The sequence below is a fragment of the Hemicordylus capensis genome, chromosome 6, assembly GCF_027244095.1.
Source record: "Hemicordylus capensis ecotype Gifberg chromosome 6, rHemCap1.1.pri, whole genome shotgun sequence".
NCBI lineage: Eukaryota > Metazoa > Chordata > Lepidosauria > Squamata > Cordylidae > Hemicordylus > Hemicordylus capensis.
In genome coordinates this window covers 54,750,104-54,767,489 of record NC_069662.1, presented here as the reverse complement: position 1 = coordinate 54,767,489, position 17,386 = coordinate 54,750,104, and the positions used below count along the sequence as shown (strand labels likewise).

The following is a 17,386-nucleotide window of genomic DNA, read 5'->3' as shown; positions in this document are numbered from 1 at the left end:
CAGCTCAATCAATCAATCAGAAGACTTGTGGTGGCTGAGGGCTCAACCATGTGACATGGTTGTTCTGTGATTGGAACTCCAAATCACTTTTTCAAAATGCAGCCTGGGAGGCCTAATTTGGACGAAGTCCATGGTGCAGGCAGAAGGAACCATGGCCCCAGTCCAAATTGTCCTCTCAAGTTGTTGTTGACCACAGAGGGGAAATTTTGCAGGCACAAAAATTTGAGTCGGGGACTTTGTATGGGAGTCAAAGGGTTGGCTTTTAAACAAAATACAAAACTTCCCCTTACCAATTCAAATTGGATGCCCACACATCTGTGTTGCTAGTACTGGGCACAGCGGGCATGTGCCCCCAATGATCTACTCTTGATTAATGGCTTTAAAACTGGAAGAGTGCGTTAGATTTCTTTAGAGAGCATAAAAACGTTTAATTATCCAAATGAGGGGAAGCTGTGAAACTGAGCCAAACCCCATGGGCCTCGGCCACAGATACTTTTAGCTAGCAATACCCCTGCCCTGCTTTTTGAAAAAGAAAAAGAGATCAGTCCTGACATCTGCTTTGGCCCCAAGAGGGTCAACTGCTATGTAAACACAGCTTTACAAAATGTGACAAATCTTCTGTACTACAAAAGGATAACACCATCACTGATGTGGAGGAGGGAGGTGTGCTGTCAAAGGTCAACTGTCAAGTTGTAATATTTACTCACAAGAAACAGTTGCCTTCATTGGCCAGCAACCTGACTAATGCTGTGAGTATGGAGCCACAAAGAGCACACATGCAATGGATGCATTCCCACTGTTGAAGTGTGGAGAAACGTGTGTGCACAAGGACAAGTTTTGCCAGTCTCCCCTTCCCCCGGAAATGCTCTGTGCAATGCGCAAATTTGTCCCTGAGGGCTCTTGTGCATTGCACAAAGTGCTGGAAGGACCGCCCCCCACCCACCCACCGTGCTCTTCAAAAGTGCCTGTGCTTCAAAAGTGGGAATGTATCTGCTGCTGCTTTTCACTGCATGCACGCTGCATTAATCAGGATGTCAGACAACATAGTTAAAGGAAACTTCACTCATAGAGATGGTAGCTAGTTTCTCTGTGAGCCTCAAAGAGACACAAAGTGAGTAAGAATGTTAACCTGAGGTGTACCCCATCTACTTACCTCCTTGGAGGCTCCATCAGCATCACACCTGCTGGGACTGAGCTCTGACTTCCACTCAGCCTGACCCACTCTGTAGCTCCTTGTCAACAAATAAGCATTTGGCCAGTGGCTGCTTGCAAAAAACGCTGCCTGTTGGGTGGCTTTTTGCACTGATGATCTGTGCTGAAGTATGAGTGTATACCAGACTTAATTACTTCTGAGTAGTCCTATTGAAATTAAGTAGACCTATAGAATAACTCCTGAGTTGTACTATTGAGTAACTTAGACTGGGTGCTACTTTAGGTTTTTTGTTCTATCCTTTCAATAGATTTTATGTTTACTATGTCATTTTTATTTCATTTGGTCTCCTTTTTAGCTCCCAAATAATATATATATTTAAGATTTTGAGCTCTTTGGGGACAGAACTGTAAGCTGCTCTGAGCCCATGGGACAGAGCAGGCTCGAATTCAAATAAATAAGGAAATAAATTGTAGGATGGGTATGTCCTATGGAAATCCATTCTAGGGCTACATACGATGGCCTTTGGGCATTCTTAATTCCATCTGGAAGTTCCTTTCCCTGTTGCCACCAGGACCTTTGCAAGCACTTTCCCCTTGTGCTTTGTTATATAACTCTGCTGCAGATTTAGCTAGTCTTGCTATGAGACCCTGGAGATTAAATCCCATAGGAGGCCAAGAGAAGTAGCGATGAATGGATGGAGGAAAAGATTTTATAATAGCTCCAAGGGAAAGATTAATAACTCCCTTTTAAATATTCATGTTCTCATGTCCAGCTTCTGGAAACCCCCATCTCATTCTGATTAGTTTAATACTGATGATACAGATAAATACATTGAAACCATCCTGACTCTGTGGAGTAAATGGGGTGGGGTAAGAAGGGGGGGGCAAAAGCTTTACTGTGATGATATTTTATGTTATTAAATGCTAAGTGCTTGTCCTTTTTATCAAGGTCAAGTGGAAGGGGGCGGGGGGTGAATGGGAATACAATCCTCCTATTTATCCCCAGCCGAGCAGACGGAAGGCAAGGCAAGCTGAGCTGACTCAGTGGATGTGCAACACACAGTGCAGCATCTTGCGCCGAGGTTTAAAGGGGCTCTTCAGAACTCATCAAGACATTAAGGAGATTGAGTGAACCGTGTCTGATATTCCTCTTTCTGACTGATGGATGTTATCACATGGCCGGCTCATGCGTGTTTTATTTTTTATTTTTATGGGAAGCAAAATAGAGTTCACACAACCATCTCTGGCCCAGACGACATGAGATGTTAAGCACGTACTTAGTCCCGACCTGCTTGTGTTTTATTTCCTACATACATTTTATCCCTGTTAACGGGGCAACAAGGCATCTTCTCAAGTAGTATTTTTCTTATATTTAGCAAGGGGAGAGCAACTGTCCCTATTCAGCCCCAGCATAAGGCAGCTTCAGATGTTATAAATTCATCCCGCTTTACAGTGGGGTGAAGGGAGAGGAAGTCCCTCTGTGTCACTTACCCACGTGCCCCGTCTAGGGGCGCTCCTACCCCTGGACATCCGGGTGGACGTCCAGGGCCTCTACACCCCCTGGCCTTTAGGTCCAGGCTCTGAAATTATCTAGGTCAGGTGCACCTCTGGCCCCGCCGCCCACGTTCACAGTGGAGCTTGTGTAAAGAGAGCAGAACCATACCTGTGATGGCTGGTGCTCTCATGATTGTGAGACTGGATTGATTCAGGGTAATAGATTATTTTGCCCTCAGCCTGCAGCAGCAATGGGGGAAAGCCACCCTATGCTGATTCCACTCGCAAGAGCTGTGGGGATGCAGTCCTGATTCATCTTGACGGTGGCTGGAAACCAGCATAGGCTGACTTCCAACCTCCTCGCCCTCCATCTGCCAACAGATGAGGTTATAAAAACAGGGATGCCATGAATTAAGGAGTGGTTTTCAAGATGGGAATGACCCAAAGTGCTTTAAAATATAGCTACATTCTCATTCTAAATGAGCAGCAGCAGCAAGCCACAACATAAACTTGCTTTGGCTCAGCAGTAGATCTCATTGTAAGCGGCCCTGACCTTGTAATCATGAATTATCAAAACAAGAGCAACTTTTTGTTCTTGTTGCTGTGAAGCAGAGATGTCGCACCTTTGCCCCATGCAGCGTTATGTGCCAGACGCTGGGGAGGCTGATTGTGTAGGCAGAATGTTGCTATTCTGTGAACACTTAACACAGCGTAAACATGAGACAGAAGTGAAGGGAGCAGAAAAGGACAAGCTTTCAGCAGGAATCTGTATATGTGTTTGTGCAGACCTGCTTTATAGTGAAAAGGAGAGTGGACCCTGTCAAGATTGCCTTTGGTGCTGTGCCGCTGAAGATTATTTAAAGGCTGTGGCTGATACACAGTGTGCCATTTTACCCCCTAACATAGCAGGCTTCTGATAGCACATGATACCAGGACTCCCCAGTCTATGTTAGGCTTCCTATCGAAATCTGGGTGTGTTCCAGGGTGCTGGTTTTTGACCTATACATCCCTGACCAGTTTGGGCAATCTGGGGGATTGTGTCCTTTCTTGTACCACATTGAGATTCCTGTTTAGAGAAGTCCTTGGTAGCTTTCTTCTTTCTTGGAGGTTCACTAAAGCCTGACCCTGAGAATCTTGTGGCACGAGCAGAAGAGAATTGTGCTTTAGTTGGCATTTGTGGCCCATATTAAGCAAACGGTTGCAGTGTGTGTGTGTGTGTGTGTGTGTGTAGCCATTTCATTTTACTGGCCAACATCCCAACAAACCTTGTGGTGATGTGCCAGGGTTTTCCGTGGTGCAAGGAGGTGGGGAGGCAATTTCTGGCAATCCCTTCTGTAGCCATCTGTGCTCCCAAAACTATGTCCTTGAGGGTTATCACATGGTTTCAGAAGCACAGGCAACAGCAGAGGGAATGGGATATTGACAAAAATTGGTGTTGACCGAAATCTGGTTGGCTAGAGATAGGGCCTTTTTGGTTGTGGCCCCTCAACTGTAGAATGCCCGCCTAGACAAGCTTTGTCATGCCCCCTCCCTCAGAGGGTTTTGTTTTTTTAAACATGGACTCATCTTCTTAGAAAGCCATTTTAGTTTTTTTTATTTGTTGGTTTCTTATAGATTTTAAATGTGTAGATCTAGTTTTAATTGGGTCTTGGTTTTAACTGAGATATATTGATTTTATATTGTTTTGTTAGTTGTATTGTCTTTGTGAGCCACCCCAAGCAGTATTGCAATGGAGGGAGGGGATACAAATATTATAAATGAATAAGGGGAGACTGCCGAACATTCCTCCCCCAGACTTGTGCAACATAAAATCCTGGCACATTGGTGCAGAGCGAATTTGTTATATTTTAATATCCAATTTGTCTGGATGTTGGCCACTATATGTTGCATACTTTATTTTATGCTCTTTTAAATTAAGAAGCATGCTGTTGGCTTGCTCTGAACCTGTTATTCATGTTGGAAGTGAAGGACTATGCGCTGTCTCTTGTCTCAATGACATAGGAGGACAGACTAGTGAGTCAGAGGGCTAGAGGGTCAAGACATTGGTCATCCCTTCTCTACTACTCTGACACTATCCCTTTGATATATAGATTGCTGATCTCAGGGATTTCCTTCCTTCCTGCCACTTCCTCTTCCTTTTTCTTCCCTTCCTTCTCCCTTGAAACATGCAAGCTTCTCTCTCTCTGCACCATGTGTGCAGAGATGCAGAATCCATCTGCATCCAGCTAGCTAGCTTGATTAGAGATCCTGTCTCCTCACTTTTCTATCTAGAATGGAGTTCTCTAATAAATACTCCTAGGGGTGTGCTCGAACCGGTTTGGAGGCCATTCTGGAGGCCTCCAAACCGGTCTGGTTCCAAGCCGGTCTGGTGGCTCGGCACGGAGGGGGGTTGTAGCTTTAAGGGCAGGGGGTATAGTACTCCCCCCCCGCCACTCTTCCCCCTCCGCTGCTCTTCCCCCTCCGGCGCTATGACTTTCTCAAAAGTTTCTGGGGCGGCATCGTTCCTCCCTGCCGCCCCTGGCCCCGTCATTAGCCCGATCGAGCTCAAACACACTCCACGCATGCGCCCGTTCTGACATGCGTGCACACTCGTGGCTGGCGCGCGCGCTCCCTACACGTCACACATCGACGTGTGACGTGTAGGGAGCACGTGCGGCAGCCGCAAGTGCGCACACACGTCAGAACGGGCGCATGCATGGAGTGTGTTTGAGCTCGATCGGGCTAACTACGGGGCCAGGGGCAGCAGGGAGGAACGCTGCCGCCCCAGAAACTTTTGAGAAAGTCACAGCGCCGGAGGGGAAAGCGCGGCGGGAGGGGGGGAAGTACAACCCCCCTACCCTTAAAGCTACAACCCCCCGTGCCCATTCGGACCGGTTCGGGGGGCATGCACATCACTAAATACTCCTTATATTGATTTGAAACTATGAACTGGCTCCAAGTTATTTTACTCTCAGCATACATGCATGCCTAACCAAATTCTGCTTTGTTGTGCCTCTGTGCATTCTGCTATAATGAAAAAAGGTTTCTCTTGCCAGAGAGAATTCCCAACAATTCAGATGGGCAGAGCGCAGAAGAAGAAATGGGGATGCTCTACTTCATTCCTCTGCCTTTGCATTATAAGCACATGGAGCAAAGAGAATGGAGGCTCAGGAACAGAAGAGACAGTTGCTGGGCTGGAATTCTTGTCCCCTTGCCACTGCCCCCTGCTTCATCTATATAAAGTTGGGAGGCGGGATGCAGGTGGCAGGCAGGCAAGAGGTTTAGGGCATCTAGGGACAGGGGCAGGGGCGTAGCTAGGGGAGAGGAGGCCCGTGTTCAGCACTCTCTCTGGCGGCCCCCCAGTGTGAGGGAGATAATGCAGAAAATAGGGAGAGGTGGACCTGGAGGGCCCTCAGGAGCTGAGGGCCGTGTTCTTTGAACCCTTTCGTTCAGTTATAGCTACGCCCCTGGACAGGGGTGTAGTGGGGGGGAGACATGCAGGGACAGAGCGCTGGTACTTTTTGGCTTCTCTGGCTGTTGTTGTGGGCATGACCATGGGGCTGTTATGGAGAGTAACTGCTCTTCTCAGTTTGCAACTACATCACTGCTTAGGGAACAACACCCCTGAGCCTAGTGCTGGCAATGCTGATTCCAAAAAGCACTGCATCCTCCAAAGTCTTGTGTTAGAAGGAGTTATGATGATGATGTTTGTGGGAGAGATTGCTCTGTAGCGTTATTCAGCTGCAGACACAGAGGAGTATGGCTCATTTGATCTCTCTTATCTGCAAATCTCTGCAAAGCTCATTAATGCTTTATTTAAGTTGCTTGGCATAGTTTCAGACAAGCGCAAGCTAGTTAATAATAATTTTGTGCAAAATCCTCGAGCAGCCTCTGTTCATTTGCCTCTGAGGGCCAAACTACACATTCAACATGCCATTGGTCCTTGTGTTCTTGGTTATTTTTTTAAAAATAGTGGCTGCAATAGTAGATCTTAATCAGGACTATAGTGGGGGCAAAGGATTAATTCTCCTTTTCCTCCATGCTGATTGCCCCAGCTACTACTTAAGAAACAAAAACCAGGTACACAAAAGCAACTGATGTGCTGATCATGTAGTTTAGACTGAAGTCGTGCAGTTTCTAGGGGCAGGGGCTTTTCCAGATGGCTTTAAAGCTCTGTTCCTGCAGTGTTCCAAGTGCAATTTTACTCAGCTTCCAACACTTTGCAGGATCTTTGCACAATGTAGCAGCGCCACCTGCCGGCCAGCTTTTGCTTTCCGTGAAGACTACTATTTCCCGGACAGTAGTAATCAGTTTGTCACAGAAAGCAAGAGCTAACCAGCAGGTGGTGCTGCTAAAATCGTGCAAGGACTCTGCTGTGCGTATGGACATAGCATGAATTCACACTGCAAAAGATAATGCAATTCTCCTGAAGTTTCAGAAGTTAAGTAAAATCACCCTTAGAACAGTGCAGGAACAGCACTTCTTAATGACTTCTGGAAGAGCCCCAGAACCACACAAAACAACTACAGAACATTCACCCAAGTATTGGGCAGAATCAGACGGAAAGCAACTACTGATTTGAGTTTCAGGATCTCTCTTAAATGTTTTGCTGGAGACAGTGCCCTCCACTGGCAGTAGGTGGAACAGCCTGTAAAATATTACTTGGTCTCCAATCTTTTTTGAACCCTATGAAGACTGCTAGATTTTTCTGTGACATTTAACTAAGACATAAAATAAAATTGGCTGACAGAGATTGCTACAAACCACAACTTGTGCTGTGGCAAACCCAGTCCCTAAAGACCTGATTTCCTTCAGTGAAACCTCTGTCTTCTATACCACCTAGTTCTTTAAAGTGCCAATTTTAAAATCCCAAGATGTGGACCTAAAAAGCATTTAAATGGATCTATTCCTACCCCCACCCCGAGATAGAACTTCTTTTGTGCATAACGCGTAGCTGACGTCATGTCACAGTGGATTTTGAAGTTCTGAGACGCTGACCATCTGCTCCTGATTATGGGACCTGAGCTCTTTAAAACTGTAGAGACAAAAGCAATCTCATCCTCCTCTGTCCTCCTGCTGCGCAAGTGATGGGTGAGGAATGGAACTCTGCCAGAGGAAGTATAGAATTTGCACTACATATTGGTGGATGATGTGTTAAGCTTCATGTTTGTGAAACTGCTTTGTTACTTGAAATAAAGAACCTGTGCCTTATACAACCAGAGCCTCATTGCCACTGACTGGTGCTAGACTGGCACTTGGAAGATGTGGTTCTAAGAGGAAAAGAAGGGATTTACTATATTGATTCTCTATTGTGTTTACTCCCCATTTTCTCCAATAATTGCTGCAGCTCTTTTTTTCTAGGCTCAACTGGCATGCAGGAAAATTCCAAGAGCAAAGTTGCCTTACCAATGCAATTCCTGTTTTACATGCACCATGAGACTGAGAATGCATTTGTTTGGTGCTGGGTAGCTTACCACTAGCACCCCTGGAAACAGCAGTGAAACTGAATGAGCAATTTATTTATGATAAAACAAATACAATATTTACATTTATGTTGACGATGTATACCTCACCTTTCAAACAAGATGGCTTACAGTTGGTTAAAACAATACAAAAATTACCCATAGCCATTGTTCCTTTAGCCAGCCACAGAAGCCAATGCCAGGATCCTTGCTTCTTGTTTCACCAATCCTTGGGCAACTGGCAGTTGGAGAAGAGTGCTCTTTATAGCAAGAAGGGGGAAACCAAATTCCTTGTAGATTCTTGGACTCTGACTGATGGCTGATTTCCCCCTTGGCATGGTAGACTTCCTCGGAGGGAGGGAAGGAGGGAGGGAAGGAAGGAGGGGCTGCAAATTCCCAGCAGCCTTTGGACCTCTAGCCATTGACAGAAGCAAGATTGTCCCTCCCTTGCTTCTGTAGTCCTTCCCAGGGCAACTGCTAGCTGACACAGAGTACTTAATGGCAGGAACGGGAAAACCAGTATTCATTTTCTGGCCAATGGCTGAAGCCAAGTTGGTCTTCCAGGGGAGGAAAGAATGCAACCTTTCTGGCACCACAAGAGCCAGCGTGGTGTAGTGGCTAGAGTGCTGGACTAGGACTGGGGAGACCCAAGTTCAAATCCCCATTCAGCCATGATACTAGCTGGGTGACTCTGGGCCAGTCACTTCTCTCTCAGCCTAACCTACTTCACAGGGTAGTTGTGAGGAGGAACTCAAGTATGTAGTACACCGCTCTGGGCTCCTTGGAGGAAGAGTGGGATATAAAATGTAACAAACAAACAAACCTCCTAGTGGCCAGAGTGTCCTATAAGGCCAGCCCAAGATCTTTAGGCACCTGAGGCAGGGTGCCAAATGTCCCTCCATTCCTGCTCACCACTACCTCACCTGCTGTATTCCTGCCCTCATTGTCCTCCTCCATCTCTGCTTCCTCTATCTGTCAGTGTTAACACACAAAGAACCACTCCACCCTCCTCCACTGTGTTCTGTATTTGAAAAAGAGAAGGAGAGAGCAGAAGTGGAAGTGTGGAGGAGAAGAGTGGTGAACTGGAAAATCTTCCTGGAGGCATTCTAGACCAGGGATTCTCAACACTGGGTCCCCAGATGTTATTGGACTTCAACTCCCATAATCCCATCCCCAGTGGCCTTTGGTTGGGGATTATGGGAGTTGAAATCCAATAACGTCTGAGGACCCAACATTGAGAATCTCTGTTCTAGACCTCTCCACTCCACTCCACTCCACTCTGTCTTCTGCTTCATCCTCCTCCTTTTTCCAGTGTGCCCAGGAAGTGGATGGAGTAGCATCTTGCATGCTGCCACCTAAGGAGGAAGAGGTGGTGTTGAGGATGAGTGGGATGAGTGACATTTTAGGCACCCAAAAGTCTTTGGCTGCCCTAGAAGACATTCTGGCCTCTGCCACTGGCCAGAATAGCAAGGACCATTTGTCAGATGAGATGAACCGAGGCAGCAACAGCCGCCAGGGTAGTAGGCAGAGGGTGGTAGCTGCCCCCTCTCCACCTGGATAATCCCCACTGAGATGACCATCCCAATTTTCCTCATTATGAGGCCAACACTGGTGTCCTTCCCCTTGATACTACTGCCACAATGCAATAAGTTGCCAGGTGGAAAGAATAAAGAACAAAGACTAAAAGGAGGTCCACTTCTAAAAGGTGGTGGTGTTTTCCTACACAGAGATTAACTTAGTTTAATTAAAAATATTAAACAAATCGATCTGCTGCCTTATTATGGAATTTAAAATTAGGTAGGCATAAAGGATCTCCTCATCTTGGTCCTCTTCCTTATGTAAAAAATATAGGGAGGCCAGGGGTTGTGCGAAAGAAAGTACAAAACTAGGACCACACAGTTAACCACTCATTGGGGTTGCCATAACAAGGACAGGAAAAACCGGTTAATCCTACAGTTATGTTTAACACTATGGTTAGTTTCTTGTGCACCCCATATGGAACATTCGACAAGCATTCCTCAGCTCGCCCTAGCGAGACATTGGGATTCAGTGTGATTTGGAGGCAGAAAGGAGCTTCTTGTTGCCTGCCTATAATTCAGCTCATGTAGGCAGACTACTTAATACAGTATATCCATATTGCATTTGCTAACTCTGTGTGACACAGCAGTGCAAGCACTGCTAAATACGCTGACATTTTCCAGAATGGGATGCAATGCTGATTTCATCACATGGGAATTTCCTAGTGTGTGAAGAGAAAAAAATCACACCATGTTGCCCTTTCCCCATCTCCATTGATCCTGTGATGAGAATATTGGGCTGCACATTAAAACCAGGTTCAAATCAGGGGAAACCTTAGCCGTGAGGGACATTGGGGTGGCAGAATCATTGATTTGTTGGATTCACTTGTTGCCTCTCCCTTTCACTCTGTCTCATTTTTCATGACAGCATCATGCATCCGGTGCTTGGTGGATGTGGTCCCAGTAAAGAATGAAGAAGGAGTTGTCATCATGTTCATCTTGAACTTCGAGGACCTGGCAGTGCTGATTGCCAAAAGTGCCCGACAGAGCCTACATCAGCGTCTGTCCCAAGGATGGCGAGCAGGTAAGGGGCCCCAAGTGGTCTAGAACCCCGCAGCTAGAGTGGCAGCATGTAAGGGTTGGGAAGGGTTAGTGGGATGCATCTACAGGGCAGGGTATAGAGACCTGGCAAATACTATGGATTTTCTCTGGAACTTGGAATGCATGTGGCTTCTAGAGAGGGCCAGAATTCTCTCTTTTGGAGACCATTGCTTTGAGGGAGTTGCAACCACACTGGCAACTCTGGAAAAGTGTTTTGCTAGAGAAAGATCTTCAAAACTTCACAACCATGGGTGGTGAATGCTCTGAAATGAAGTAATGAGAAGAAAATATGGCCATCATGTCATGTGTATGAAAGCAACATGGAAGTCAATCCTACATAGAGAGGGAGAAGGGGGGGGGATATCAACTCCAAGTCATGGACAAGGATCTTAATGTGAACATCACAATCCCTTTGAGCTGGTCATACCTCTCCTCAGCCATGGATCACTAAGGTGCCTATTCAAGACCAACTTCCTGCAATTACCAGCTTCCTGCAACCATATTTTTTCCTCAGCTTTACCTGCCTTCTCAGTCATGCCTAGTTATACTAGTAGTCTATACTCACATCCTGTGCATTGCATTGATTCTGCCTGTATTTTCACCATGCCCTGGTATAAAGTATGCTATATTTATCACTCTATATAAACTTCTGTGGTTTCTGCGACACTTCAAAATTCTCATAACTATCCCTCTGTTACTTCCTGTCTCCCACAAGTAAGACCCATGAGACCAAGGAATCATAGATGTTTAAACAAAATCTAGATTGACAATCCATTGTTTGTAAATGGGAGATCCTTGTTAATTTTGATGCTTTTTTGTTTGTTTTATTTTGGTCTCCCCTGAGTCAGAAGTGACAACTGCACTTAGGAAACAACAGGAAAATCTGAGATGTTAGCATATCTGTGATTGGGCAACAGTGCCCCGCCTCCACTTAAGCAAAAGGTAGAGGCAATGGCAAGAATTCATTCTCTAACTTGGGTCTTGTTGTGGGAAATGTTGTTTTATTTTTAATTTTATAATGTTTTATATTCAAGAAAAAGTCCGGAAAGTGGTTTACATTGGAAAAGGAATGAGAAAATGGTTCCCTGTCCCAAAGGGGTTCACTCTAAAAGAAACACAAGGGAGACACCAGCAACTGGAGGGCTCAATAGGGAGAGTTGCAGGGATATATTTCCCTGCTAAATATAAAAGAGCCACCACTATACAAGATGCCTCTTTGCCCAGTTATCAGGAGGTTTTGTTTTAGTTTTAGTTTTTAAGCATTTTTTAAATGGCCCTCTTAAATGCCGATGCATCATCATTATGCTCAGATTGTTGTTGAGAAGGGAGCTGTGCTGAGAGATGGAGGCTTACAGTGGCTTTAAAATGTGGTCCATGGTGCAGGTTCAAGGCGGGTCTGGACATGAGGCTGAGAGTGCACTTTTCACCACCTTGAGTTGTAGCCCACTATTGTTCTTCCCCTGTTGCAGGAAGACAGAGAAGGCATTGACAGCCCTGCAATGTAGACAAATATTATTATCCAGTCTCCTGCTCTCTCTCTCTCTCTCCCTCTGTGTTGTGAACTTTAAAAATATATATTTTTAGGGAAATGCCGTCTTGCGGGGTGGGGATAGGGTTTAACGTTGATCAGAGCAGCAGCACTAAAGGGTGATTAATCCTTTTCCCATGAGGCTGTTTTTGGAATCCAGTCACTTCAGCAGATGCTTGCACCCATGGAGGAAATATAGGATGATACCCCATGGTGGGAAGGCATGGGGGAGGGCAGTTATGACTGCAGATGTGGCCTCAGGAAAGAGGTTAAATCACCCTTCTCCAGCAGTGCTATCAGCTTTGTAGCCTTCTTCTCCCTCAGACTGCTTTCCTCCTCCAAAAGATTTTTTAAAATGTAGTTTCAACCCCAGGGTTATTAAAGTGCTGTATTTTAAGGTATTACCACAATCACTGGTCACTTTCTGTCAGTGGCTAGTTTTGCTCCCCCCCACCGCTGCCATAAAAATGAACATAAAAATGCCCTGGAGCTAGTTTTGCTTCTCCCCACCCCCACCAGAACAACAACAACAACAACAACAACAACAAAATGCCCTGTATAAAATGCAGGTTGCAGCAAAGTTTGGTCTAGTAAAACTGCCCCCTCATACCCGCGCTCTCAGCACGAATCTAGAGCTAAATTGCATGAAGACAGGCATCGTGCTTCATTCAGTTGCATGCAACTTTATTGCATTTTTGCCCTTAAAGTGTAAAATCTAAATTCCATGTCAAACTGAAAGCTAAGCAGTGTGCATACAGATCTTAAGTTTTTATACATCTATACCAGGAAGCACTGAAAGAACAAGTATTAGCAGTGTGTGGGAGGCTACAGCTCCCAGGCAATCCAGCAGGAAGAGTAATTATTATGAGCCAGTCAAGTGTTTGGGACTGGAGCTGAGTTACTCAAGGGCATCTGAAGGAGGACGGGAACTGTAGCTTTGTGAGAGACTAGGAATACTTACAGAGTGTTCAGTTCTCTCTCAGAACTACAAGTCCCAAGGTTCCTTGCAGGGGGGCAGTTGAAACTGTAAAAAAACATAACAGGTCAAGTTTGCAGTATAGATGCCTCCTTAGAGTCAGTGACATGGTTAAAAACAAAATGCCTTAGCTCACCATTAATTCAGCAAACAGCAATTTTGAATTATATGAGTAGGCATTCCATGTGCAATTGTTTCAGCCTCAGGTATGCTTAACAGAACTCAGTCACAAGTTTTATAACTGCTTTCCTCATAAACACAAGGTAATCTTAGGTAGATTTAACTAGGATTTTATTCGGTACTAGCTGGGCCGGACACAGAGCATCTGCACCTCTAGTCTGTCGCCGTGACAAACTGCACCCCCCCCCCGCCACTGTCGCCGTTTTGTCGCCCACCTGTTTCCACCTTGTTCTTCCCACCCGCTTGTTCCTGGCTCGTTCTCCTTCCCACCCGCTTGTTCCCGGTTTGTTCTTTTCCCCCTGCCCGCTTGTTCTCCCTGCTCACCTGCCTGCTGCCATCTCCTTATTCCCTCATCCCCGTCCGTCCCCGCCTTCTTCTTCAGCCCGCTGCTGTCGTTTTCTCAGTGCCATTTCCTTGGTGCTGTTCTCTCCCACCCCAGCTGGCCAGCGGCTACCAGAGTGGCCATTTTTTCCTCTCCAACCCCGTCCCGTGGCTAGCCTATCCGGCAGCTCTCTGAACTCTCGCAAGAGCTGCCACATGTGGGATTAGCCACGGGTATGCCTTAGATAATTAAATATATAGAAGATAACTCCAGTTACTCCTCCTTTCCCTCCCTTTTCTTTCTGATTTCATCCCCCGCCACCACACATATACATACACACACACACACACACACACACACACACACACACACACTCTCGCTCTCTCTCTACAGGATCCCCACTGGGAAAGACCTCAATGACAAAACATAAAGGATTACTGAATGGAATACAACACATCCCTCCCCTTTATAACAACCAAATTTGGATTGATTTAAAATTTAGTGACAAAGTCTTGAAGTCCTTTAGGTGGTCTCCTCTCAAGCACACTTCTCCTAAGTCTTGGGTTCTCTGGCATAGGAGCTGTATGTGATTTTTCTTATGGTACAAAGGATTGTCCATCACTTCCTTCAGCCTCATCTGTGAGGTCAAAACTGGAGGCAAGATCAAATTTCTCTTCGTTCCTCTCTTGAGATCAGAATCCCTTCCCTCTTGTCTCATAGTATGCGTGCTGGAAAGTCTCAAACTGTCCCATTTCTATCTATAATTGAATATGAAAAAATCTCCTTGGATTCCATTATTTGTTTTGGTCCAGAATATTGGGAACATTCCTTTCTCACTTTATAAGGCAACCATACTCGAACAAAGTCCCCCAACTGAAATGTTTGATGTTTTGCACCCCGTTTCTGATCCACATACAGTTTATATTTTTGTTGCTTCTCCCTTACCTGATCACGAATCTCTGCATCCCCAAGGTGAGATGGCATGGAAAGCCCTATCAGTTGTTGCCATTGGGTAATTTTAGTGATAGCTTTGCATCCTCTCAGCAGTTCAAATAGTGATTTTCCTATATTATTATTATTATTATTATTATTTTGATTTCTATACCGCTCTTCCAAAAATGGCTCAGGGTGGTTTACATAGAGAAATAATAAATAAATAAGATGGATCCCTGTCCCCAAAGGGCTCACAATCTAAAAGAAACATAAGATAGACACCAGCAACGGTCACTGGAAGTACTGTGCTGGGCATGGATAGGGCCAGTTACTCTCCCCCTGCTAGATAAAGAGAATCACCATGGTAAAAGGTGCCTCTTTGCCAAGTTAGCAAATTATATTATAATGTGGAGTAGTTCAATAAGCAAATAGAGGGTCACAAACAGTCTCTTTCCAGGATTGTTGTTGCATAGTAGCCAATTGCAAACATTCCTCCACTAATCTGTTCATTCTTTCCACTAAGCCATTCCCTAAAGCAGGGATTCTCAACGTGTGGGTCCCCAGATGTAATTGGACTTCAACTCCCATAATTCCTACCAAAGGCCACTGGGGCTGGGGATTATGGGAGCTGAAGTCCAATCACATCTGGGGACCCACACGTTGAGAAACCCTGCCCTAAAGGATGGTACAAGTCTTGTGTTTTATCCCTTGGTCAGAGAGGCACCCTTTGGACTGGACTACTGGGCCGAAGTCCAGTCCTCCACATCACGGCCCCCACCCCCAAAATGTCCCACTGGGGCTCAGTGTGGCTGTGCTTCCAGCCCGTGCTGGGTGGCCGAGCACGTGATGCTGAGGGTAGCTGTGGCCAGCCCACAACCCACTCATGGCCTGCCAACCTGCCAATCTCCTGTTGTGTGTGGCCGGGGGGTGAGTGCTGAGGGCCATTTCCGCAGTGCTTAGTGGGCCTGGAGCAGGTGAGCTACTTCCCTGCTTCTGGATAATGTGACTCATAAGCGTTGTGAGCACGTGACATCACATGCTCGCCAGGCCCGAGCCCACTGTTTTAGCCACCAGCACCGCAGAGGCAGGAGGCCACAAGCTGGCTACAGGCTGGCCTGCTCGGCACACACACACACCCAGCTGTGCATGACAGGAGATCACCCGGCAGGCAAGCAGGTCGACCACGAGCAGGTCATGGGCTGGCCACAGCTGCCCTCAGTGTTGCACACTCGGCCATCTGGCATGGGCCGGCAGTACAGCCACCCTGGCCCACAGTGGAACATTTTGTTCCACCACCCCCACCCCATCCAGCCTGGGTCTATTGTAGTGAATCTTTAAGTGGCAGGACTGCCCATGCCAAATATGGTATGTTCAGGTCAGTGGGAAGTATCTTATTCAACAACATTTATATGTTGTTGTTGATGATCTTATTCATAATTTATTCTGAAGAAGAAGACGTTTCCAGCTTTTCCTGAGCATGTTCTGGTGTAAACAAAATAGTGCATTCAGCTAATTTATGTGACAGGACTGTCCATGCAGAATGTGGTATGTTCAGGTCAGTGGGAAGTATCTTATTCAGAATTTCTACTAAAAATACGCTCCTCCCCCCCCCCCCAATTTCCCTGAGTATGCTGTGGTGTAAGAAATAGTGCATTACAGCTTATCTTGTGGTGGTGGGGAGCCACAAAAGGCCTTTAGGTCCAGGCTCCAAAATTACCTAGGTGCACCTCTGCCCATGGTTTTGCAAGTATTGCTCCATTTCAAATGAGGTAAGCTGTTTCCCATTGTCAATCAGTAGTTCTTTAGTAAGACCTTCTCTCGCAAAAACTGCAGCCATGAACTTGATCACCTTGTTCGTAGCAATGTTGTTTGCAAACGAAACTTCTGGCCACTTGGAATAGTAATCCACCATCAAAAGTTTATCAAAAGGCCCGATTACATCCAGATCAGGTTTTCCCCAGGGACCATTGCGATATGCTACTGGAGTCTAGCGGGTGGTAGAAATCTTCTGTGATTTGTCACAGACAGCACAAGCCATATAGTGCCTGATTGCATTTTCAGTATCCAGCCACCAGAAACTTCCAGTCCATACCTGGCCACCAGTCCATACCTGGCCACGAGAAACTTTCTCCGATTCACCTTTTATTCAAGGTCATGCCCAGGTGACCTTCATGGGCAATTTTGATCACTTTTGCTTGTAAGGAGTTTGGCACCACCAAACATGAGTCCTTAGCACCAGCTCATTGAGAAGACAGAGTTCTCTCGCTACATGCATGTATAGTAGAAGATGTTCAGGTACCTCATTTTTGCATGGCCACCCATTAGTTATGTAAGGTTTAAGTTCAGTAGGCACTTGATCAGCACTGGGGGCCGCTTTCCTTTCAGAAGATGTGATCACTCCATGAGTGGATGAAGCTATTTGCTCAGTTACTACTACTTCATTCTCTTCTATTGGAATCTCCTCTTGGCCTGGAACTGGAAGTCGAGATAAGCAATCTGCAGTTGTATTCCAAAAACTTGGAATGTATTTCACCTGAAAACCAAAGTCCATAAGTCTGGTGATCCGTTTGGCTATTCTTGGGGTTACTTGACTTTATCCCTGAGTAGTAAATAAAGCAGATAGGAATTTATGGTCTGACCATAAAGTGAATTTTCTTCCCCACAAGTAAGTCCTGAAGTGCCCCACCACCCAGAAACATGCTAGAGATTATTTTTCAATGACAAAATAAATCTTCTCTGATG

At 45.9% G+C, this 17,386-nt stretch overlaps 1 protein-coding gene across 1 annotated transcript in view; it reads left to right on the top strand.

Annotated features, from left to right (window-relative positions):
- Nucleotides 1-17,386, top strand: part of KCNH6 (potassium voltage-gated channel subfamily H member 6) — a 130,621-nt gene that overhangs the window by 47,131 nt on the left and 66,104 nt on the right. The window contains exon 3 of the mRNA XM_053266299.1: nt 10,533-10,688. Coding sequence (XP_053122274.1) covers nt 10,533-10,688 — 156 coding nt within the window. The remainder of the gene's footprint in view (nt 1-10,532; nt 10,689-17,386) is intronic.